The sequence below is a fragment of the Panthera onca genome, chromosome D1, assembly GCF_046562875.1.
Source record: "Panthera onca isolate mPanOnc1 chromosome D1, mPanOnc1 haplotype 2, whole genome shotgun sequence".
Lineage (NCBI taxonomy): Eukaryota > Metazoa > Chordata > Mammalia > Carnivora > Felidae > Panthera > Panthera onca.
Genome location: NC_138348.1, coordinates 7,948,619 through 7,974,343, shown reverse-complemented (window position 1 = coordinate 7,974,343; position 25,725 = coordinate 7,948,619). Strand labels below are relative to the sequence as shown.

General features: G+C 57.3%; 1 protein-coding gene across 1 annotated transcript in view; it reads right to left on the bottom strand.

The window, feature by feature from the left end:
- MACROD1 (mono-ADP ribosylhydrolase 1) overlaps positions 1–20,083 on the bottom strand; it is a 143,620-nt gene extending 123,537 nt beyond the window's left edge. Inside the window, 5 exon segments of the mRNA XM_078433604.2 lie at positions 7,475–7,591; positions 8,241–8,342; positions 19,632–19,722; positions 19,725–19,805; positions 19,807–20,083. Of these exon segments, the coding sequence (XP_078289730.2) occupies positions 7,475–7,591; positions 8,241–8,342; positions 19,632–19,722; positions 19,725–19,805; positions 19,807–19,935 (520 nt within the window). The 5' untranslated portion in view covers positions 19,936–20,083.
- Between the last annotated feature and the right edge of the window lie 5,642 nt (positions 20,084–25,725).

Below are 25,725 nucleotides of genomic sequence, written 5' to 3'. Positions count from 1 at the left end.
CAAGCTCCGGCCTCCTCAGCTCAGTGCTCGGGAGAGAGAGCACGCTGGGAACACAGACAGGAACACAGGTGCAGGTGCTGAGGCCAGCCGGCCTCAAGGACAGGGAGGAGCCACTCCGCAGGGGGCAGGGAGGCACCGTGTTTCCTGACCTTGTGTCTGTCGTGATGGGGAGAAGGACAAGGAGAAGGGGCCCAGTTCCTGGGGCGGGGGGGGGGGGGGGGGGCAGGCCTGCTTTGCCACTTTCCTGCTGTGTGACCCTGAGCAGGTCATGGTCCCTCTGGGCCTCAGACACCCTCCCATTTTCCTCTAAGAGACAGCAAATGCCTTGAGGGCAGGTACCGGGTCCGCCTGAGCCTTGTATCCCCAGAGCCAGGAACCTCCCAAGCAGCCTGTAGTGTCCACGGGCAAATGCAGTGCCGCCCTCTAGCCCTGACATCGAGGACGACGAGTCACAGGGGGGTGGGGGGTTGGGGGGTGGGCTGAGTGGTGTCTGGGCTGGGGCAGGAGGAGGAGGCCCAGAGGGGGTCACTGGCACTTCCAGTCCCTCCCTCTGTCTGACCCACTCTCAAAGGCATTCAATCATTTATTCAGCAAACTTTCACTGAAACCCAGGACAAAGGGTCACCGGGTCCAAGGCCCACGGCCCACCCACGTGTTCCCTATGGAAGGACGGGAAGGATCTGGCTAATACACAGGAGACCTGGCAGAAGACCTGGGGGTGGAAGGACCTTTCCAGGGTCCTCGAGTCCTGCCCACTGGCCAAGCTCCGCTCGCTGGACCAGGCCTTGTGAGCCCTCAAGGGAATCTCAATAATTCAGGAGGGATCCATCATTTATGAATTTATGTAACCGCTTCTCGACCTTGTGGAAACGAGCCGCCCTCTTCCTACAGTGGGGGAAATTAGGCCTTGGCACCATCTCGGGTATTGTGGGGAGGGGGCCAACTGGACCCCAGGCCTCCCAGCCGGCCTTCCAAGCTACTCTGTCCCCTCACCCCTACACTAGAAGCAGAGGGAGCTTCTGAGAACACAAACGTGACTGCATCCCCCTTAAACCCCAAGTCTGAAAGGTGAGGGTTTGATTCCTGGCTCGGCCTTTTACTGGCACTCTGGTCCCGTGTGGGCCTCAGTCTCCTCGTCTGTAAAATGGGGGACATATTAGCACCTGCTAATAGTGAGGCCATGGGTGTGATGTGGGGACAGCTCCCTGCCCAGAGGGAATAATGAATAACAAGCTGCGAGAGCCTAGACACAGAGGCTCTGTGGGCTGAGTTGGGGGCAGGGGGCAGGACCCAGGTCAACCAAGCACGACAGGAGCTACAGCCCGCCACGGGGCCTCACAGGGCCAACGAGCCCAGACCCAGCCGATCCCAGACCCAGATGTTAGCACCACCTTTCCTGCATCAGACCGCCCACTGCCTCAAACGCCACCCCTCCCCCCACTTCTCAGCTGCGCCCCGCAGGGGGTGGGGGTGACAACATACCTACTCTTTGACCAGAAAAGAAAAGGGAACAAGGAAGAGGTGTTCCCACCCCCACCCCCCAAAATACAAGGATTTCCAGGTGGCTCAGTCGGTTGAGTGTCTGACGTCAGCTCAGGTCAGGAGTTCGAGCCCCACATCAGGCTCGCTGCTGTCAGCTCTGAGCCCACTTTGGATCCTCTGACCCCTCTCTCTGCCCCTCCCCAGCTTGTGTGTGCGCTCTCTCTCTCTCTCTCTCTCTCTCTCAAAAATAAATAAATATATATTTTTAAACACAAGGATTTCCTGGAAGCTCCAGAGTCAGGCAAACCTCCCCTCTCAGCACCAATACTGGTTAGCTGTGTGGCCTTAAGCAAGTTACTTCACATCTCTGAGCCTCAGTCTCCCCTCTGACACCGTGGGCTTACATAATAACACCAGGAGGCCAGGAAAGGTGGCATGGGATGTGCATTCAGCCCAGATCCGGAGGGAGACCCTTGCTCAGGACAGGCCATGGCTCATTCCAAGCTCCTCAGAGCTTCCCCAAGTCTCCCTTACCCTGTCTCACCCCTTCCTGCCAGGGCTCTCCCTCTCTGCCCCTGGAACGCCCTCGTCCAACTTCTGACGCAGTGCCCCCTTCTCAGCACGAGCCCCGCCTCCACTTTGCCTCCTCCAGGCAGCCTTCCAGATTGTCTGCCACCCCTGCAGCAAAAGGCCTCATGGACTTTGTTATCCCTTTCCATTCATGTGTCTCACCTCACACTGGGGAGCAGAGAGTGTGTCTCTTGTAGCCCAGGGCCCACCTCCCTGCCTGGTGCAAAACAGGCCTACCGCACAGTCTGCTGAATGAAGGAAAGGCCGCATAGGAGCTCCAGTTGTGAATCAGTCACTTGCCAAGCTGCGCCTTGGTTTGATCACTGAAAGTGGGGACCGCAGTCCTGCCTGCCTCCAGGATGCCTCCACGGCGGGGAGGGAGGGGGCAGGCCCTCACCGTGGGCCCCCGGGGGCCTGGGCCCAGCTCCGGCTGGGCTGCCTGCCCCCAGGCTGCCCCGCACCCACCCTCCCTGCCCACTGCGGAGAGGTTGCTGCCGTCGGAGGCAGCCGGCAAGCCTCAGCAAACACATTTAAATCTGAAGTGACAGATAAAGCGATTTACGGCGACAGTTTAGCGTCAGATCACTTCCCACAAGGCAGCCGGCGTCCCTCAGCCCCTCCTGCTTGCTAGTCCATCAAGGCGGTCTCTAAATCACTGACTCTGAGCGGTGGCCCAGGGCCGGCCGGGGCTGGGCTCCTTGGGGCCTCCAGGCAGCAGAAAGGATGAGGCCTGGACGGTGACTGGCTCACGAGGAGGAGGGGGCTGTAAGCGGCTGGCAGATTTTCACAAATCAAAGACCCAGGACTTAAGGACACAGAGCACCACTTCATGCCTTATTTTAAATAAATAAGCGGCTCAAAAAACTCCCAGCGAGGCAATTTGTCGCTGTGAAGCATGGCTTTCCACCCGCTCTGCACGTCCCGGCCCGCGTGCCCAGGCCCCTCAAAGGTCTCACGGCCCCCCTGGGTGGGGCCGAGGATGGCCCATTTTTCAGATGAGGAAACAGAGGCTTGGAGCCACCACCAAGAGGAATACTGGGATTCCAATCAGCTCCTGGCCTCTGTGCCCACCGCGGCCCTGACTCGCTGGCCTGGGACGGCTTTGAAGGGGAAGATTCCTTCTGTCTGCACAAAGCATCACATTCATCCCTGCTCTGTCCCGTTATGCCCTGAAGGCCAAAGCTGGCAGCCGGACCCCTGGGCTGGCCAAGAATGGGGGTCTTTCTTTATGCTGGGCCACTTCCTGCCTGGGACTCAGCTGTCTGCCAAAAACTAGGGAGCCACAGGCACAGGCCTGGTAAGCTGGGAACCTCAAGGGCAAGGAAGTGACCCCGCCAAGGTCATACCCCCCCCCCATGGCAATAAGAAGATGCAAAAACCCCACAAGCCGAAGCGTCCTCCCCCCCCCCCCCCCAGAACGGAGACCCCCAGACCTGAGCTTCTCTGGAGGAGATGCCAGGCACAGCTCTCCCCAGACGCAGCCTTGGAAGGGGAGGGCGGGGGGGTCGTAGGCCAACCTGGAGCTCTTCTGCTGCAGAACGGGGGGGCCCGCAGGGGCTCCCTGGTTTATCTTGCCAGCATGGCAACCCCATTTAATTAAGATGGATGCGGTGTGCCCCCGTGGGTAGGAGCCGTGGCCCGCTACCAGATGGCGAGAGCCTGAGACACTCCGGGCACTGCCCGAGCGAGCAGCCTCGGCAGCAGCCTGTGAAAACACAGCCGAGGGGGGCCCGGGGTGGCCTGCACTTCACCTGGGTGCTCGGAGGGTCCTGCCCCTGTGACCGCCAGCCCTGCCACCCACCTGCCAGGCATCCCGCATTCTACTCTCCGTCCCAGCCCCCCTCCATGTACTATGCAGCATACATCACAACACACACACACACACACACACACACACACACACCCCCCACAGGCATCGACCATCATAGATCCCACACAGAGTACACACACGCTCCAATCACATCGCAAATACCAACAGAGTGGGGTAAAAAGCAGGCCTGGACTTCAAACGCCAGAGGCCCAGTTGGCAAACAGTCTGATTTCCCCAAAGTCCCGAGAGAGGCCATGGGCAGAGTCGCTGCGCGGGGAGAGGAGGAGGCCGGAAGGCAGGGAGGGCGCCCGGCCCCGGCCATCCCCAAGGATCCCCAGGGTCCCTCGAAAGGGTGGGAAGGGAGACTGCAGCCAGGCTGGAGACACCCCAAGCTCACAGCTCTTCAGGATGGAGGGAGTTTAAAAAAAAAAAAAAATTCTTTTTTAATTTTGTTTATTTTTGAGAGACAGCGAGGCGGAGGGTGAGTGGGGGAGGGGCAGAGAGAGAGAGGGAGACACAGAATCCGAAGCGGGCTCCAGGCTCTGAGCTGTCAGCACAGAGCCCGATGCGGGGCTCGAACCCATGAACTGCAAGATCATGACCTGAGCTGAAGTCGGACGCCCAACCGACTGAGCCACCCAGATGCCCCCAGGATGGAGGGAGTTCTAAGGATCCTGACCCCCTTTACTCTCGCAAGTCCCTCCCAGCTCCCCTGCATGCTTCCCCCTCCACGGTCCCTGCAGCTGGAGCCCAGCCCAGCCAGCTATGGCACCTTCCCTGCCCCCATCCCCATCTGGCCACAGGGACAAAAAGAAACTCCCCACACACACAAAATCCAGAAACTCCAAAGCTGACCTCAAGTCCCCAGCACCACCACCCCCGCCCCCACCACTCCCCATGGGCCTCTGACCCCCATGGGACCAACACTGCCCTCAGCTTCAAAAATAAAAATTTAAAAATTCGCACCCCGCTATAATTGCTTGCTCCTTTTCCTCATTGTGGCTCGGCGGTCGGTGCTGAGAAGCAATTATTCATGGCTAATGATTATAATCAAGTCAAATAGAATTTAATGGACACGTATTCTCTTCCTGCTTGAAACTTTACATATGAATTAAGCACATATGGGTTTCACGAGGCACAGACCAGATTTATGCAGGCCCGAAAAGCCCCGCGTTGCCGCGACTTTTATTCTGCTAATAAACAGGCTGATTTACGGGCACCACCGGGCGCGGAAACCGCGATCTCTGCTGCCCCCTGGTGGGCGGCAGGCCGGAGCTGAGCCAAGGCCATTGGGGCCCCCAGGGATGAGGCCGGAGGACCCTGGGCGTGGGGCCCCAGGCCACCGCCACCAATAACCCCTGAGGTCTGACCAGTGGCAAGGCCACCGGGAAAATGCCTGGAGGGAGGGCCCAGAGGGGAAGCAGGCTCTGTGTGGGAGCCCTACTGCCGGGGCCTGCCTCAGCCATTCCCGGGGGATCCTCCCTGCTGTGAGAATCTAGGGGAAAAAAGGAGATCCCAGGACAACACACCAAGAAGCGTCGGGTAAACTGAGGCAAGCAGGGAGAGGTGAAAACTGCTCATCAGCAGGAGGCGCCCAGCATCCCTTGGCATTCCCGCACACCCAGAGCGTCAACGGCGGCATCAGTTCTAGCGCCAACAACAGAGGCAGGTGATGAGTCCTTGGTTCACTCCAGGTGCTGCATGAGCATCACCGCTCATGAGCATGGGTCCCTAATGCCCCCAACAACCCGGTGACTGGGCTTTCTACCGTCTCCGTCATGCAGAGGGGGAGACAGAGGCCCAGGCACGTACACGGAGAAGAGGAGTCCCCAGAGAGATGCGGCAAACGCCCCCACCCCCAACCCAGTGCAGCTGAATGCAGCTGGGACCAAAGTGCTCTTCTGAGAGCGAGGGGGGCTCAGAGCCGCTGCCCTCGGGAGTCTGGCCAGGCACAAGGGCATTTCAGAAAAGCCACGAGTCCCATCCACGGCCCCGCATGCAGCCTCCACCCTGTCCCTACTGCATCCCACCAACACCCTCCCTTGGGCTCCGCACCTCCCTCCTGGCCCTCCGACTCCCTTAGAAAGGAGCTGATAAGATGCCCCATTTATCCTTCTGACCACTTTGCAGCTCATCAGGAAAAGTGCCGCCAGGGATCCATTCACACCCTTGCCAACGAAGGCCCAGGCACCCAGCAGAGTGGCCCCACCAGCCTGCAGGGCTGAATCCTCAGCCACGGCTCCAAGGCTTGGTCCTTCCACCCCAGACCAGCCCCTCCTGGGTCCAGGTGGCAAGAAGGCCCTTCTCTTCCGGACCACTAGGACATCTGCCGACCCAGCTTGGCTTGTCTTCACCCCATGTCTCCCCAGAGACTCGCAGACCTGCTAAGCGGCCTGAGAGAAACCCAGCAGAAGCACCAGCAGAAACTCGAAGGTGACCGAGCTCCCTCTGCTCTGAGTCAGAACTCCTGCCTTTGTGTGACCGGTCACCTGTGCGCTGAGATGGGCAACGTGGCGGCAGGGGCGGGGGGGGTGGGGGGGAGGACACCTGTGTGACTGCACAAACAGGCAGAAAGATACACAGAACAATGCCACTGCCAGAAATGCAACCCAGACCACCAGCAGGCGGGCCTGGGACAGGCCGAGTGGCTGCCTCACCCCAGGTTCCGTGAGCCCGGACCAAGAAGAGCAGCAGGGCAGGCCCACCACGTCCCAGGGTCACTGGGTGATGCCACTCCCTGGCCAGCGCTGGGGTTAGACACAATGGCTGCAAGCCCGAGGGCAAGGTGGAGGAGATCTGAGCCGCTGGGGGGGGGCGGGGGGGCGGGGCTGAGACTGCACTGGTCGGGAGGTGGATGTGGCGGCACAGCAAGGTTTCCCCAGAGGAGGCTCTGCCCGCGTCTCCAAACCTTTCTCGAAGGAAGCTCCTCCCCGCGAAGCTTGATAAGCAGGTGAACGAGGGCTGGGATTCACCCCCACTCGTTCTGGCCCCACGAAGTACCATGGACTTGACTGTGCCTTGACGCCCCACTCCTGACCTTGGCCAGACACCCGCAGCCTAGGAGGAGGGCAGCCACCTTCCTCCAGCCCCCAGGAGGGAGAGAAGCAGGAGGCCGGCTAGAGCCACAGCAGGAAGCTGAGCGTAGGGCACAGGGGCCTCTGCCCCCGCTTTCCCCTTGACGAGCTCCCTCGCCTGCTCCAGGTATAAAGGGGGGGGCACGGCAGGCAGGAGGCAGGGGAAGGAGAGCAGTGGTCGGGCGTCTAGAGCCCTTGAGGTCAGACCGCCCTGTTCTGGCCTCCGCCTTCCTGGCAGGGCAAGCCCGGCGCGATTCCAGCCAAGCTCTCTCCCTTCCCGGCCGCTAATGGGTCTCGGAGCTGCAAGGCAGCTCCGCCAAGGAGCCCCCGACTCGGCAGGTCAAGGTTTCAAGGGAAGGCAGTCGGCACGGCCCACGCGCTGGGCTCCTGTGGCGCCGGCGAGCCACCCGCATCCGGCCACCCGAGCCTCGCTGGAGCCAGGCGGCGCCCACCCGCGCCCGGCACCGCAGACCGGAGCGAAGGTGACGAGGCGGCCACCCGGGTCTCGGGCGCAGGCCAGCCAGAAGCCCCCACTCACCGGCGTTGACGATGGCGTCCACCTCCAGCTTGGTGATGTCGCCTCGGAACAGGGAGATCTTCTCGTTCAGTTGCTTATCCTTCTTGTACTTTGGCTCCTCCACCTTCGCGGTCACCCCTGGACAAGCAGAGGCCAAGGGGTGGGGGTCGGAGAGAGGCCCGCACTACAGAGGGACCCACCGGTGCCTCCGTCGACCCCCACCCCCGCCCCCACCCCCTCCGGAGGCAGCCTGAGGCGTGGTGACTGAGGACACTGGTCACGGCCACCCACGATGATTAAGCACCTCTCGTGTGAGGCACACGCTCGGTGTCCTTGAATTTTCGCAAGGTTAAACACAGGTGCACTATTAATGTCACTCATCCCCATTTTACAGACGTGGAAACTGAGGCCTAGGCGGGTGACCGCCTACCGGTTCCCCGGGTGCCCCTGGTTAGCGGTGGCCAGGCGTGCAATTTGCAGGGCCTGGACGCTGGCCAGCGTGCCCCACGGCAGGCCACTATCCCTCTGCGTCAAATCCCGGCTCCTGACAACCGTGCGGGCGGGCGGTCTGGGGCTCAGTTTCCCAACAGCACAATGCGGATGAAAACGGAACCTACCTCAGACTGTGCTCATAATTAAGGGAGGTGATGCACGCACCGTGCCCCACACATAGCGAGCGCTTGACGCACGCGGCTGGCCTTCCTGGCGCGGTCGGTACGACGCTCCCCCCACCCGGGCTGAACAGGCCCCCCGCCAAGTAGCCAGGGGTCCCTGGCGCAGGGCCTACCTTTTGCCGTCTCCTTCCATGTCGGGATCTTCTTCAGCCTGACGAAGTCCCTGCAGAAGTAATGTTCCTCTCGCTGCTTGTCGCTCAGGCCCTTCAGAAATGCTACAGGGGTGAGACGGGGCAGGCAGGCAGGAGAGTCAGGGCCGGCAGGCAGGAAGGAAAGCAGTCCCAGGGGTTTCTCCCACCCCCCAGCCCCTGTAGGCTCCCCTCCTCACCGAGACTGTCACCTCGTCCAAGGATGCGAACCAGCCCTACATGTCCACCCTTCCCACAGGCACATGAAGAGGCAGGGTGTTAGAGCCAGGAGGCCCCTAGAACATTCCGCCCTGCCCACTTTGTTCAGGAGGGGAACTGAGGCCCGGGAAGACAGAGGACAGCTCTCAGGTACCACAGACCTGAGTTCGGGATTCAGCTCTGCCACTCTCCAGCTGTGTCCACAGACCTCTGGGTCCCTAATTTCTACATTTAGAGCATGAGGATTAAGATGCCCCTTAAAGGATAATCTCAAGCTTACTCAGGGCATATAAGGAAAGCAGGTTGGTGGCACGGATGAGTTACATCATCAGTTACATCCTCAATAGACCGCTTCATCATCACATGGTTATTTGGAGGGGGCAGGACACAGGGAACAGGACAGACATCCTCCAAGAGCCAAAGAACCAAGCAGATCTGGTGGCTGTTCGCGGCATCCCCCCAGAACGGGCAGAGAGTTCCCCACAGACAGATGCCCGGGTGGGCTTCTCCCAGTGTGAACCAAGTAAGCAGCTAGAATTGCCCCCATCTTACAGAGGAGGAAACGGGGATCTCGGAAAGGGTAGGCCATACATAGTCACACATAGCCCCTTCCCCCTGCTCTCTCTCTCTCTCTCTCTCTCTTTCAGCACGGAGCCCCCTTCTGAGGCTTCCCACTAGCACAGCGGTCCAGGCTTCTGGCTCTCGGGCTCCCTCTGCCGGCCTGAGGCCGCCCGGCGCCCAGGCTCTCAGCCCAGCCTTGCCCCCCTAGACCGCATGCTCCTCAAATGGAGCGGCCCTCACTGACCACTTGTTGGTGGTAGGTAACAAACAGCCAAGGCCACACTCAAGGAACTCAAAAAGCATCAGAAAATGTGCAGAGGTGGGGGGGGGGGGGTTGGCAATTAGGGGAGGCGGTGGGAGAGGAAGGGTTTGCCTCCTGGAGGCTTCTGCAAAGGGCAGGTGTTCAGCAGAGAGGTGGGGCCTCCAGCCGCGCCCTTCACCTTGCAGAAGTCAGTGCATCCACAGCCTTCGCTCCTCAAGGACGCACCAGGAGCACGGGAAGGGCCCAGCTCACAGCCCAGCTCCGTATTATGGTTGGGATTATTATAAAAGGTTCACAGCACCCCAAATCTGCTTCAGCTGTGGCTTAAGCCAGAACGATACTTTCTGGCAGCCCACTCCCCAAACCTCTTCCACAAACACCGACGATGTGCATTTGCTACAAGGACAAGGCAGACGTGGTCCTGGCCCTAGGGGATTAAATTCGGATTCAAAATGCTTTTACCAGGGGCACCTGGGTGGCCCAGTCGGTTAAGCATCCGACTTCCGGCTTAGGTCATGATCCCACAGTTTGTGAGATCGGGCCCCACCTTGGGCTTTCTGCTGTCAGCTCAGAGCCCACCTGGAATCCTCTGTCCCCCGCGCTCTCTCTCTGCCCCTCCCCCCCTCAAAAAACAAATAAACATTAAAAATATGCTTTCACCAAACTCGTGCAACTCAACACCAACGAAGCAAACAATCCGATTTTTTAAAAATGGGCAAAAGAGGGGCGCCTGGGTGGCTCAGTCGGTTGAGCATCCAACTTCGGCTCAGGTCATGATCTCGCGGTCCGTGAGTTCGAGCCCCGCGTCGGGCTCTGTGCTGACCGCTCAGAGCCTGGAGCCTGTTTCAGATTCTGTGTCTCCCTCTCTCTCTGACACTCCCCTGTTCATGCTCTCTCTCTGTCTCAAAAATAAATAAACGTTAAAAAAAATTTTTTTAAAAATCGGCAAAAGATTTGCATAGACGGTTTTCAAAGGAGACATCCAGAGGGCCGGGAGACACACGAAAAGCTGCTCGAATCACTCGTCATCAGGGAAATGCAAATCGAAGCCACAGTGAGATGTCACCTCACACCAGCCACGATGGCTAGAATCAAAAAGACAGGAAACAAGGAATAACAAGGAGTGGCGAGGCCGTGGAGAAAAGGGAACCCTTGTGCACTGTCGGTGGGAATGTAAACTGGGGCTTCCACCGTGGAAAACAGTTCAGCGGTCCCTTGAGAAATTAAAAACAGAAATACCGAGGGCGCCCGGCTGGCTCAGTTGGTAGGGCATGCAACTCTTAGTCTCGGGGTCGTGAGTTTGAGCCCCGCGTCGGGGGGTGGAGATAACGAATGAATGAATGAATGATGAATGAATGAATGAATGAATGAATGAAATACCATACGATTCGGTCATTTCACTTCCGGGCATTTACCCAATGAAAGCACTGAGTCAAAAAGATACACGCGCCCCCTAACGTTCACTAAAGCACTATTTACAGTCGCCCAGACACGGAGGCAACCAAAGTTGGATGGCCCAACGGGTAAGAAAGATGTGGTTGATGTATACAGTGGAACAAAAGAGAACGAAATCTTGCCATCTGCGACAACATGCGTGGAGTTAGAAAATGTTATGTTGAGTGAAATAAGTCAGACAGAACAGGACAAGTACGACATGATTTCACTTAATATGTAGAATCTAAAAACCAAAACAGAAACTGCCTCAGTTGGCACAGGGCCAAGGGGCACGGGGATGGGGGAAATGGGTGACGGGGACTAAGAGGAACGAATCTGCAGTTATAAAATAAGTAAGTCACGAAGAATGAAAAGTACAAAAAAAAAAAAATGCTTGGGGCGCCTGGGTGGCTCGGTTGGTTAAGCATCCGACTTCGGCTCAGGTCATGATCTCACCGTTCGTGGGTTCGAGCCCTGCGTCGGGCTCTGTGCTGACAGCTCAGAGCCTGGAGCCCGCTTTGGATTCTGTGTTTCCCTCTGTCTCCGCCCCTCTCTGGCTCACATTCTGTCTCTTTCTCTCTCTCTCTCTCAAAAAATAAATAAGCATTAAAAAAATAATAAATAATAAAAAATTTTAAAAAATGCTTTCGCCAGATATAGATTACAAACTCTCCCCACCGCCAGCTAAGGGGCCAAGGATATCCGACCGTGGATGACACCCAGTGTGGACAGTCCCCTCCGTCACTAATGTGTTTCTATGCTCCCAGCCCATCTCCCTGCCTGGAGGGAGGACCCAGAGGGAAGCAGGCTTCTCAAGGGGCTGCTTTCCCCGCTGGACATGTGACCCCGGGCACAATCTGAGTAACAGGTCAAGGGCTCCCACATAAATGCTCCTTTCTTTGTGTGTTGGGGGGAGGGTGTTGGTATTTGGAAAAGAGCTGAAGTGCTTCTCCAAGGCTTGGCTGTCCTCTTCGGGAAAGCAGGGGGTGGCGGGGGGGGGGGGGGTTCCAGAAATCTCTCCCTCCTGTTCTAAAGAAAAGCAGAACAGGCCTAGTCGGGTACATAGCAAAGCACTCAGCTGCTGGTGGACAGAACCACTGAGCCAAGGACAGACTGTGGAGCAAAGGCCAGGCTCCATCCAGGCTCTGCCGCGGCCTGATAGTCTGAATGCAGAGCAGTTAGTTAATAAATATTTACTGAGCACCCACCATGCACCAAGCCTCGCGGGTGGGAGGCAGGGGGAGCTTTGGGGCCTGACCAAGCAGAGGGGAGGCGGGGACAGATTCCTGGAGGAGGTACCTCTGACTCCTCGGGTCTGCCCCAGAGGCTGCAGAATTGCTAGAGAAAATCCCGTGGCGAAACAGAAGGCTCCCTCTAAATTCCTGATCGCCTCCCCTGGAGGCCCAGCTGCTCCCCCTCGCCCTTCTCCCCTTTCCCAAGGACCCTCCCCCCACATCCAGAAGATGCTGCCTCCTCCCGCAGGCTGGGAACTGGGCCACGGCCCCTGCCTGGCCCGCCCTCCCTCAGCCCAGGCTGCCTGCTCACTTCCCAGAGGCTCCTGTGGTTCCTCCTCCCCTGGACTGTCCTGTCTCTGCCCTCAGACACCCCCTCATGGCCTCTCGTGTCTCAAGGTCATAAACCCTCCCTCAACCGTGCACTCTGCACCCTGCAGCCGAGGCCTCCTTTCTGTCTCCCGCCTCCACTGTCTCCACTTCCTCCCTCTCCTGCTCCCCTGAGCCCTCACCGGTCTCACCAAGGCCAAGGTCAGAGACACCACACAGGTCACATGGCCCCATGCAGGGGCTCTCTTGTCCTCCTGTATGCACTCAGCATCCCCCCTTCCCCTCAGGATCCCTCCTCTCCTGGCTCCCACCCCACTCACCCCTAAGGTCTCCTTGCTGCCTCCCCTCCTCCTTAATCTACACCCTCTCCCTGGTATTCACATCCATCCCGTGCATTCAAAACCCTCCTTCGGCTAATGGTCCCGGGGCTACACCTCCAGCCCCTCATCTCTCCGCCGAGAGTCCTATCCTCCTTCCCCCCAAAAGTGGTTTGTTCTCTCTTTCACTCTTCTCCCTTCTCAGTGAACAACCCCCAACTCCGCTAGGACCCCCAAACCAGGGCTCCTTCCTTTCCCCCAGTCCCCTGGTTCTATCAAGCTGCAGGCTGTTAGATCTATCCCCACAATACCCCCCAAAACCAAGCCTTCTGCTCACCCCCGGCAGGGGCCAAGGCGCTCTCATTGCTCCCTAGAACCATCTGGAAGCTGTCTACTGCCCATGCACTCCCCACGTCCACCCGATTGCCTGTTCCTCACACAGCAGCCCAGGGACCTTGGGAACAGAATTCTCTCCACTTAAAGCTCAGTTCAAACTGCAAGTCCCCACCAAGGCCCACATGACAGCCACGCCTCTCCCCCAACCTCCTCCACGGCCTCCCTCCCCATAACACTCCACTCTCCCTCCTACACCTCTGCAGTCCACGCAGATCAATCTCCTTTCAGTTCCTCCCGCAGTCAGACTGTTTCTTGCCTCAGGGCCTTTGTACCTGCTGTGCCCCCTGCCTGACCTTCCTTTACAGGCCCCTCCCAGCTGCCTCCCCCACCCCCAGAGTAGCCCCTCCCCTACTGGCTATGCCTTATTCCTCTCCTGACCTTGGCCACTTGGGGATCTGTGGTGTTTACTTTGGATTCCCACCATCTGGCACAGGGCATGGCATGTGTGAGCGCCGATGGGCATCTGTGGGATGAACCGATGAATGAATGAGCTGAGACCTGAATGTTGAGGGCGGGTTTGCTAAGACAACAGAGTCTTCCAGGTGGAGGAGACAACACAGGCAAACGCCCTGAGGAAGGAGACAGCATTCGGGTGGGGAAATGGAGGGAGATCTAGAACAGCTGGACCAGAGAGCAAAGGCAAGGCCGCGGCCGCCGTCTCGGCTCATCTCCCATCTGAAGAACAGAGACAGTGGAAGGAACATGCTGGTCCAAGCCGCTCCTTGGGTTTGAGTTCACGACCTCCCGACATCACGTTCACGGGCAGGTCACTCGCCCTCTCTGAGCCTCAGTTTTCTCATCTCTGGGATAGGGAGCGGGCAGGCTGGCCGTGAATGAGAAGGGGCTGTCAGGGCGTCTGGAAGCTGCAAAATGCAAGACGCAGAGCGGATACACGGCCCTTCCTGCGAGCGGAGACTCGAAGAGCGCAAAGCGAAACAGGACGAAAATGGGGGGGGGGGGGGAGGGCTTTTCTTTTCCAACGTGGAGGCGAAGAGGAACTTTGTGAATTATTTGGGTGCCCACATTTGTCATCTTGCACGCTTGAGACCAAAGATATCCCTGCTCAGAGGCTTTGGCACGCCCAAGCGTGGGGTTCTCCCAGCCTGCTGAGACACTGGAGGGACTGGCCAGCCAGGACCGGGGCCAACCCTGCAGGACTCCCGTGTGCTGAGTCCCTCTGGCTGGGCAAGCCAGGACGGGACCCAGGCCAAGGCTCTCGCGACACCGTCCTCCCCGGTATCTGGGGCCCAGTCTGAGGGGCCCACAACCCGCGCAGCCCGCACGGCCCCCTCTAGCAAAATCCAAAAGATGGCTCCACCTCCCAGCCTGTCTCTTCCAGTTCACGGTCCCCAGGCACACACCTAGCGTGGGAGGCACGACGTCCTCATCTCCAGAGCGAGGCTGTGACCTGACGGACCCCTGAGGAACCACACACGGCGCTGGTCTCTGATTTACGGGGAAGAAGAAGCCAATGGTGACTCCCCCCCGGGCTCCGAGGGACCAAGGGTCATCCTCACTGCCTTGGCTTCCGCTGTCAGAGAAGCCCCACACATTTATAACATTTTCTTCCTCCTTTTGCCAGAAGGACGGATGCAGACTGAAGGCACAAGCGAGTTTTATTTTCCTTATAAAAGATGTATAACACACGTTTTAATTTTCTTTTTTGGAGAGGCGAGAGTATTTCACAGCTCAGTGAGACAGGTGTTGCAAAAAGATGTTTGCAGTAAATTTTGATGGGGAGGCCTGACCCCGGACGGAGCGCTCAGCGGCTCTCGGGCACGAAAGCCGGGCTGGAGGAAGCAGCCTGTGCCAGAGCCATAAAGTGCAGCGGGCGAACGGGAATTCAATGATGTGTTTTAAGAAGTGTCTTTATGGCACTTTGCTAGACGGTGTTCAGAAAGGTGAGGGCCGGCTGGCGCAGAGGGAGATTCCTCTTCTGGAGAAAGCTGGGTGGATGGGGCTGATAACGGCGGGGCTCAGGGAACACAGCGGCAGGGGCATTAATCACCCGGGCCCAATGTCCCCCAAGAGCAGGGCCTCATCAAAATCACGGGCAACGGGCAGACGGGGCATGAGGCACCTCGGAGCTTTATTGCCCTCCCTAGGCCCCCGCGCCTTCGCCCGTGCTGGGATATGCCAAGGCCGCTTCCCCAGAAGACAGGTGGGGGAAGACACCCCCCACCCACCCACCCCCCCCCCCGTTCCCAGACGTGCCTGTGGATTTCCCCAGTTCGGTCATCAAATCAGAGAAACCATCCACTCTGCGTGAAAACCCACGGGGGGTTGAAATTAGTCCTCGTCCCCTTCCCAGTGAAAAGCGGGGTCAGAACAGGCGAGCGCTAGCTTGCGGAGAGGAAACGAGGCTCAGGATACACAGGTCGGGGCTCCAACACTTGAGACCACGAGGGAGACAAGTTTACACAGGCCCAGTGTTGCCGTGGCCAAAACAGAGCAGAGAGGGGAGATGGGCCTGAGGGGTGGCAAGAAAGGGGGCCGCTGGGGACCCTTGGGACACCGTGGGGGCCACCATATTCAAAATGGTTTCTGATGCGAGCCCAGCACGACCCACGGAATCAGGTGCTGTTGGCCCCGTTTGGCAGATGGGGAAACCGAGGCATGGGGAGCGTTGAGGCAGGGGTGATGGGGCTTGCCCATGTCTGGTGACACCAATGCCCACCCTCTTTTTAGCAGTTCGCTCTGCCCCCACTGCAGGTCAGAAGGAGGACCTGTGGCCCTTCTCCCGAAGGCTGCACCCCACCCTGTGGGGACACAGCCCCTATTTGCCCCCAGTGCTCAACCTTAAGTCCCCTCGTGCCCAACTCCCTTTACAGTACAACAATCTTCTGATAAAAAGGCACTATCTGGGGGGATGATGAGGCCCCCTCCCATCACTGAGGGAATTAAATTAGGGAAATTATCCTCTGGCCAGTGAAATCAGATACAACGGAGAGCTCCCCCCAAAGACCGTCTCCTAGCCAGGGAGATCCAGCCTGGTGGTTTTTACTTACCCCGAGGGAGAATGGGTCTACAGAAGTGGCCAGTCAGCTTAAGAGGGAGGAAGAGAATACCTAGAGGGAGGCAGAATTCGGCCATGTGTCCAGGGGACTCATGGGGCCAGGAGCTGAGACATCGCCCACCCAGGGCCCGGGGCAGGCGCTCGGCACTACAAAGAGACTGAAACGCTGAGCGAGTGACCGACCACCCAAGGAAGGGGCTCCTCGGTGGGCAGGCCCACCCCTTGCAGGGAAGCCCTGCCCAGCCTGCCCAGGACGGTGGGAGCGGCTTCCGCAATCGTTCACCCAGCTCCGCAGCTAAGAGCACAGGCTCTCAGTGAGTGAACTCAGACTATGCTTTGGCTTCCACGTGGCTGTTCCACGGGGAGAGGAGGCCCCGCCCAGGCACCCGCGAGTTTCCAGACCCAGTGTGATCATATCTCCCTCCGAGAGCGCCTCGTCAACCTTCTGACGCTCCATCAGGCTCCCGTGAGCTTGGTTACTGTGTGCCAGTCTTCGAGAGAGGATCGTCTCAGGCACAGACGGGCCTTTGGGGGCCTATGTCCGTATATCCCCGAGAGAAAGGAGAGCATGTGTCCATCAAAGACACGTACGGGAATGATCAGAGCAGCGTTAGTCCCAACAGCCCCAAACTGGAAAACGAAACGCCCACCCACAGAACGGGCACCCGAAGTGGGGTAGGTCCACGCCATGGCATACTACACAGCAATAAAGAAAAAAGAGCAGAATGAAGGAAAGGTGTGGGGGCCTCCCCAGGAGGACCAAGGCTTGGACCCCAATCAGAGGCAGAGTCCAGCTAAAGCGGCTCCCCGGGGGGTGGTGGTTTTAAAAAGATACCTCGGATTCTTTGAGCCTCCTCCCTTCCAAAGGTAGAGACTAATTTCCCTCCCCTTGAATCTGGGCCAGACTCCATGACTCCATTCTAAGCCCCAGAATAAAACAGACGGGTCGGCGTGGGACTTTGCAAACTAGGTCACAGAAAGGCACCGTGGCTTCTGGCTTGGTCGCCTCACGCTCCCTGTCTTGGGTTACGTGCTCCGGGGGAAGCCAGCTGCCATGTCGTGAGGACACCCAAACAGCCTCGTGGAGAGACCCCCCTCTCCCCCCCCCCCCCCCGCCCCGGCCCGCGGTGAACTCAGGCCTTCAGCCGACGGCCACTTTATGTGAGTGAGCCACCTCACTCACTTGGCCGTAACCAAGTCCCAGCGGGCCTCCTGGAAACCCTCACACAGAACCACCCCGCCAAGCGACCCCTAGGTTCCTGACCCTCAGACACTTGAGATAATAACCGTCGTTTGCCGTTTTAAGCGCCTGAATTTGGGGATAACCTGTGCTTCAAAAATATTTCACTAAAACACACAGATCACCCCGACAAGCCTGCTGGGGGTCTTTGCACCCGGGGCCGCGGCTCCTGGGGCAAGGCTGCCCCCCTCACACTGCCCCCTGACTGAACGCTGGACCTCAGGCAGCGCCATCTGCCATGGTTTCTTCCCAGCAGTGACCTCTGTCTGGCACCGCCCCATTGGCTTGACCACATTTTCTTTTAAAATTTTTTTTTTTTTTCAACGTTTTTTTTTTTTATTTATTTTTGGGACAGAGAGAGACAGAGCATGAACGCGGGAGGGGCAGAGAGAGAGAGGGAGACACAGAATCGGAAACAGGCCCCAGGCTCCGAGCCATCAGCCCAGAGCCCGACGCGGGGCTCGAACTCACGGACCGCGAGATCGTGACCTGGCTGAAGTCGGACGCTTAACCGACTGCGCCACCCAGGCGCCCCTTGACCACATTTTCAACTGCTTCCTGCCCCTAGGGAAGAAGCTTCGTGAGGGCAGGGACCTCGCCTATGTCACTCATGACTGAATCCCAGCAGCAGAACAGTGCTGGCCGCATAGAAGGCGCTCAGTAAAAATGGATGAATGAGGGGCGCCTGGCTGGCTCAGTCAGAAGAGCATGAGACTCTTGACCTCGGGGTCGTGAGTTCAAGCCCCACGTCGGGTACACGGAGTACTTAAAAATAACTAACTATACTTAAAAAAAAAAAAAAAAAAAAAAAGGATGAATGAATGGAAATCCCAGCTCCAAGCAGAGACACCACAGTAGTCTGGGAATCCCTGGCCTGTCAGCTTCACAAGGTCTGGAAGTTTTCAAGGGGCACCGGGGAACGGGAGGGGGCGGGGAGCTGGATCCTAGAAATAGTGGCAGATCCAGGAGCAGGTGGCTGGGCCCCTTGCCTCCCTCGCTTTCTTTCCCACCAAGCTGGCTTGCTGCTCTCTGACAGGGAAGGGGAAGCAGGCTCCCCCTTGGGGACAGTCCCTGTGCCAGGAGTCTCTGCCAGTTCCCCCAACCCCCCGCCCTAACCAGCGTTCTAGGGCCAGGGCTGAGGGCACGACGGACACTGTGTGCGTAGAGCAAAGTCAAGTGTTCTGCCCGAGCTTTAAGATCCCGGTGAAGGAACACTATTCACGACAGGGGGAAGTCATCTTGAACTCTACCTTACTTCTGAGAGGCGCCTTCCCTTTACCTCCACCCCCCACCCCAGGCCAGCCCCAGGCCTGCCTCGCCAGACCCCGCCAGACCCGGTGGCCGCACCCACTCCACCACAGGGGCCCAGCCAATGAGCCACCTCCCCTGTGCTTTTGAAAGGGGATCCAGCCAGGAATGGTTACAGGAGCTCTCCCGAGCAGGCTGTGAAGGGCAGGGGCAGCTGGGCGGCCTATTTGGGGCTCTGCAGGCCGGGTTCCCTCCCTTCGCTGTTCTGTGCGGGGGCCCAGAGTCCAGCCCTGGGACTCATGCCCGACCAGGACTCACGACCCATCCCGGAGCGGTAGGAAATGGCTTGATTCCTGGGGGTGCGGGGCGGGGGGTGGGGGGGGGGGTCACTGTTCTCACAGACATAATGCCCCATCCCTGTTCTGCCTCTCCCCAACCCCTCAGCCCTCTGTCCCCCAGGAATGGGGCAGAAACTGTTCACAAGTGGCCAGAGGCCAGGGATGAGGGCAAAAGGGCACTACATCATGTGCCCAGAGAGACAGGCCTGCAGGGTAGGGGCGGGGTGGAGGTTGGACTGGCCTGCCCAGGGAGGCCACTCTGTGGGGGCCATCTGATCCCACCAGGTGGGACCCCAGACCCGGAGCTGTCCCCCTCGGCCCACTTCCTGCCACTCTGCCTAAAATGCCACCACTTGAGAAACCATGCTACACAAAGCATGGGGAATTCAGGAGCCCAGCGTCAGCTCTGCCACCAACTCCCAGTGACCTTGGGCTTAGCAGCTCAGTTTCCCTCCTGCACAACGGAGTCAGGCGGTAGGTCCTGGATGATCTCTGGGGGTGCCCTGGGACCCATGCGGGCGGGGTAAGGCCGTCCTCCTCACACTACCCCCGACAGGGGGCCCGGACCTCCTACGGAGTGAAGTGGTTTGCAGGGTGGGGGCCGGGCGCACGGGGGAGTGGGGGGCGTGGCTGTGAGTGGAGGGGTCCATACTGGGGCATACGAGGCCTTAACTTCCCCGGGCCTCCCGGGTGGAAGAGGCGGCGGGCGGGGTGCTGTCCAGCCGGGGAAGGCCCACGTGGGGCCGCCCTCGCCCCTCGCGCCCCCCTCCTGCTGACACTTACATTTTGCCTCCTTCCAGTCGGTGGAGGTGCTCAGGTCCACCTTCGCCGCCATGGCCAGGGGGGCCCAGGTGCGCACCCCGGCTCTCCTCTCCGCCCCACCGCCGCCGCCCCCCAAGCCCCAACTCCCGCTGGGGTCCGCGCGCCGGGGCCGCAGGCGCCCAGGGACGCCGGGGGGACCGCACGCGCTGCTGCGGGTCCGCGTGGCACCCGCCGAGGGGCCGGGCCAGGGGCGCGGGACGCAGAGCAGCTGCCCCGCCGCGCGCAGCTGTGCCAGGCGGCCGGACACTTGGCTCCGCAGAGACATGAGCGGGCGGCGCGGGGCGGCTCCCCGCCCACTTGGACTCTATTTACGGTGCTGGGAGAGTCTCTCCCTGAGCCGCTCGGGACCCGGTGGTGTGTGCACGCCCGCGGCGACCGGCTCCGAGCCGGCGGGCCGCGCGGCCAGAAACCCCGAGCGCGCCGCTGGGCACCCTGGAACTTGTAGTCCCGGCCGCCCGACGGGCCCCCGCACTCGTATACACACGTGCGCGCCCCGCCCGGACCCCGCGGGCTCCAGGCGCCCGGGATCGCGCCGCGCGGGAGGCTCCTGCTTCTCAGGGGGTCGCGCGGTGGCCTGGCGCCCCCTCGGGGCTCGCCGCCAACTTCCCGGCCTGTGGGGCCGCCCGCCACCCCCAGCGCGGCCCGGGCCCGCCTCTGCCCTCGGCCCCCGCCCCGGACCCTGGGCGCGGCCGCACCCCATCCCGCCCCCCATTCCGCCGGAGCCGCGGTCCCGGCCCGCCCGGGGGAGGTGACAAGCAGCGCCAACGGGTAGGTCCGGTTCGGCGACTTTCCCCAGGCAGCTGGGCGGGGACGCGGCTGGAGCCAAATCGAGAGCAGCCTGGGAGGCAAGGGGTGGACACAGTGGAATTGGAAGGCAGAAAATTAGATTTCCAGGAGGCGTTCTCGGTGGAAGAATTGGAGGGCCGTTTTCTTTGTATTTTTTTCTCTCATTTTTTACCAAGACGATGACGATAGATTTTTTAAAATATAAATATGCTTGTTTTTCTGTGCTATTAAGATTATTTGATAAATATAACAGGTATTTTTACAACCTGAGGAAGAGCCAGGGTCCCAGAGAAGGTGCCAGGACCAGCTCGCCACACTGGGGTCCACAGGCCTCTCGAGACTCGCTTCTTGAGCTGTAATTTTTTTTAAGTAGGCTCCCCGCCCAATGTGGGGTTTGAACTCAGGTCCCTGAGATTAAGTGTGGCATGCTTTACTGACTGAGCCAAAAGCAGGCGCCCCAGGGCTATAAATTAAGGAGAAGACAGGGCTCAGGGCTTAGGTCTGGCTGGTTGCAGACCTGCCCCTGTGCTCCAGGCCTCTCTGGTGCGGGACATGGCAAGAACCCTGGGACAGGGCTGTGGGGAGGATCACACAGTGAGCTGCGTGGTTACAGCTGGCACCACCGGGAGGACCAGCACAGACCTGCCTGCAGGGAGGAGGCGGTGATCAGCCTGGGACAAGGGCGGAGAGGGCAGATCAGAAGCCAGGGGCTAGGAACGAAGGGCCAAGGGTCCCCAACTCTCCAGGACCACTAGTGAGGCCTGCACGCTCTCTGGAAAAGGCCCCCAGAATGGAGGTCACGTCACCACTTATCACTTCTCCTATAAGTCAGCAAAGCAAGAAGGGCCCTGCCAACTGCCAACTACAACCCGGACAGCAACCATTTATGGACGCAAGGTCCCAGCTGGCACTGAACTAAGAGCCCTGCTTCCATTTGCTGTACCTCCATGAACTTGTGATGTGCTCCCAACGGCCAGGTGAGGCAGCCCTGCCCCAGGGCACGGGTGAACACTGGCTGGCGGTCCACGTGGCCGATGAGGGTCGGAGCCCAGACTTGGACCTGGTTGGTTGGTTCTCATCTGTGGTCCGGAAAGCAATTACGCAGATGTCACCGATTCAAAAAATGAAGCATGTGGCTGACTCCGTGTATTTTTTTATTATTATTATTTTTAATGTTTATTTCTGAAAGAGAGAGACAGACAGACAGAGCATGAGCAGGGGAGGGGCAGAGAGAGAGGGAGACACAGAATCAGAAGCAGGCTCCAGGCTCTCAACTGTCAGCACAGACGCGGGACTCGAACCCACAGGCCACAAGATCATGACTTGAGCCAGTCAGACGCTTAACCGACTGAGCCACCCACGCCTGCCCCGGATGTATTTTTTTTATCACTGGTGTAACAAGTTTCAGCAACTGTAGTGCCTTAAACTATACACAATGTATTATCTTTTTTTTTTTTTTTTTTTTATGTTTACTTATTTTTGAGAGAGAGACAGAGTGTGAGCGGGAGAGGAGGAGCAGAGAGGGAAACACAGAATCCAAAGTAGGCTCCAGGCTCTGAGCTGTCAGCACAGAGCCCGACGCGGGGCACGAACTCATGAACCTCGAGATCATGACCTGAAGTGAAGTGGGCACTCAACCGACTGAACCACCCGGGCGCCCCACAAATCTATTGTCTTAACATTCTGTAGGACAGCAGTCTGACAGGGGTCTCGCTGGGCTAAAAATCAAGGTGTTAGCAAGGCTCTGTTCCCTTCTGGAGGCTTTTTTTTTGGTCTTTTCCAGCTTAGGATGAGGCACCCGCATGCCATGGCTCACAGCACCTTTCTTTCATCTTCAAAGCGCACGATGTTGCCTGTCCCCAACCATGCTTCCATAGTGGCCCTTGCCTGTGACTCCCTTCCACTTCCCCATTTTCAAGGACCTTGTGATTATTACCGGCCCCACCAGGATAATCCATGACAAGCTCCCTCCTTAAAGTCTTCTGATTAGTAACATTAATTCCATCTGTAACCTTGATTCCTCTTTGCCATGTAAAAGGCTCCAGGGAGGAGGATGTGGACGTCTTTGGGGAGCCATTAGTCTGCCTACTGTACCTTCCTGGCGTGGTCTGGGGAAGAGGATACAGGGAGAGACAGGGGCCTCAGCCATAGAAAATCTTGGTGCCCAATCAGGAGGCTGCCTTTCTGCACAGAGCATGAAATCTACATCCCCCACAGCTAGGCCTCTGAAGTGCCCGGCACACCCTGGGCATCTGTACCAGTCCACACCCTGGGCATCTGTACCAGTCCTTCTGTTTCTTTTGCTGGGATTCAGCTCTGTTCTCACATGGCAGCCAGGATAGAGAAGGTTTCAGCTCACAGCCCCCCAAGTCTGGTCTAAGAGAGGCCTGGGCCCCACACCCCTGGGTGGATGTGGCCAGGGAAGCATGGTTCTGCCCCGGCAAGGCAGGACCTCCTTGTGGAGTTTGAGCTGGATCTTTTGAAAAAGGTAAAATGATGCCAGCTATCAAAGATGTGTATGTGTCCGAGGTATTCCAGGCAGAGGGATGCACAGGAGGAAAGGCATGGAAGTCCACGGAATGCCGAATCTTCCAGCAGGGCTTTAGTGTCGGATTTCATCAGCTGAGGATCTCTAATGTTGGAGAGGGGCTCTCGTGCAGAGAAAAGCTAGCAACTGCTGCTTGTGTTTAAATTAATACTGTATTTATTAAACTTATAAATTAAAAAAAGAACTCGTTTTTCTTAAACAGCCAAGTGCAACTTGCAAATCTAGTTTTCTATTTATAAATCTACTAATTTTTGTATAAAAATAAGAACAATTACTTTCACTTATTCTTTGATGAATATTTAATTAACTCATAGGTTCAACAGATTAATTTCTAAAAATGCACACCAATTACAAACTTAGGTAATTAAATTCCCTAATAGATTTTAAACTACATTTTACAGAGATAAAACAGCTGATCTTCTCAAACTCAACAGAGGAGACCTACCCATCTAACAGGGATATATATAAGTATTTCAAACAAGGATGCTTTCTTTCTTTTTTGTTCTTTTTTCTTTAATGTTTATGTATCTATTTTGAGAGAGAGAGAGAGAGAGAGAGAGAGAGAGACAGAGAGAGAATCCCAAGCAGGCTCTGTGTTGTCAGCAAAGAGCCGGTCTCAGGGCTCAATCTCAGGAACCCTGGGATCATGAGCTGAGCTGAAATCAAGTGTCAGACACTTAACCAACTGAGCCACCCAGGCGCCCCTTTTGTTCTTTTTTCTTTACACACTGAGAGGGGCTGTGGGATGAGGGCACTCTGTCCCTCCCCGCACCTTACTCTGCCCTCCCCAGCCAAACATATTTTTTTCTAATCAGTTACACAGTTCCTATATACTAATAGATTACGCTTGTAAATATCATAAATCAATTATCTTAAATGTTCAAATGCTGTTTATAAACTTAGATCCTTTTGTACGGTGTCAGTTATCCATTGCTGCATAATAAACTACTGAAAACTTACTGGCTTAAAATGATCGCCAGGGCGGGTTGCCTGGGTAGCTCAGTGGGTTGAGCGTCCGACTTCAGCTCAGGTCATGATCTCCCAGTCCCGTGAGTTCAAACCCCGTGTGAAGCTCTGTGCTGACAGCTCAGAGCCTGGAGCCTGCTTCGGATTCTGTGTCTCCCTCTGTCTCTGCCCCTCCCCCACTTGTGCTCCCTCTCAAAAATAAATAAGCATGAAAAAAATAAATAAATGTAAGCCGATTTGACAACAAATTATATTCATAAAAAAATAAAACGAATAAAGAAACTTAAAAAAATATGGAAATCCCCCCACCAAATAGATAAATTAATTAATAATAATAATAATAATAATAACAACAACAACAACCAGGGCATAGAGTCAGCAGTTTGGTCTGGGATAAGCTGGAAGGTTCATCTGCTGGACTTGCCTGGGTCACTCTTGTGGCTTCAGGCCTGTGACAACCTAACTGGGGCGGGGGTCCCAGGATGGCCTCACTCCCATGCTGGCAGTTGGTGCTGGCTATCAGCCAGGCCCCTTGGTTCTGCCCCACAGGCCTCTTATCCTCCAATCGGCTACACAGGGGCAGCTTCACGGCATGCTGGTCTCAAGGACATGCTCCAAGAGGGTGACCACAGACGCTGCAATGCCTCTTAAGGCCTGACCAGGAAATCACACTACATCACTTCCACCACGTTCTCTTGTTTGATGTGGGTCACAAGGCCAGCCGAGATTCGAAGACATGAAAAAAGAGACACAATCTCTCTCTTTTTTTCATATTTATTTATTTTCGAGAGAGAGAGAGAGAGAGAGACAGAGCACAAATGGGGGAGGGGCAGAGAGAGAGGGAGACACAGAATCCAAAGCAGGCTCCGGGCTGTCAGCACAGCACCCGATGCAGGGCTTGAACCCACAGGCCACAAGATCATGACCTGAGCCAAAGTCAGATGCTTAACCAACTGAGCCACCCAGGAGCCCCGAGGCGTGACAGCTTAATTGGGAGGAACAGCTGAATCTCCTTGCAAAAGCAGGCGTACGGGGATGGGAGGAATTATTACGGCCATTTGATCTAATTAAAACCACAAATCAGGGGCACCCGGCTGGCTCAGTCGGTAGAGTATTCGACGCTCCATCTTGGGGTCATGAGTTCGAGCCCCACGTTGGGTGCAGAGAGTACTTAAAAAAAAAAAAAAACACCTCACAAATCAAATGGGACCGATTGACTTAAGTGTCTCAAAACCTTAAATAAACACTCCGATATTGGCACGATGTAACCAAACTTATTCCTAAACTTATCCCTTGGTATTCCTGAATACCAAGATTCTGGGTTTGCTTTGCCGGCTTCCAGCATCTCAGGGTTTGCTGAGCCACCAGAAGAACAGATTCCCCATGACAGCAGGGCTGAAGGCACAGGGGAATCCGGGACCGCAATATAGTGAGGGTTTCCTGCTACTAGTCTGAAATTTAAGAGCAGAGCAGGACCCAGGTCTAAAGGGACCCCTAAGCCCATTCCTCTCTCCAGGAGCTTACCTGTACAGCCCAGTGCGTCCCTCTTTCCTGACAGTCCCTCAGGTTTCAACTTGACCCCACTTTTACCAGGTTGCCTTCCTTCTTTTTACCGCTTCAACGCAGGTGGGGGAGCCCCTGTGCCTCCCAGGTCCCCCTAATATCTTCACTGTGTGATCCCAGTTTTGTGCCTCCCTCCATCCAGGTTGTAATGCTGTCTTCGTATTTTACTTTATCACCTGTCTATGTTCCATT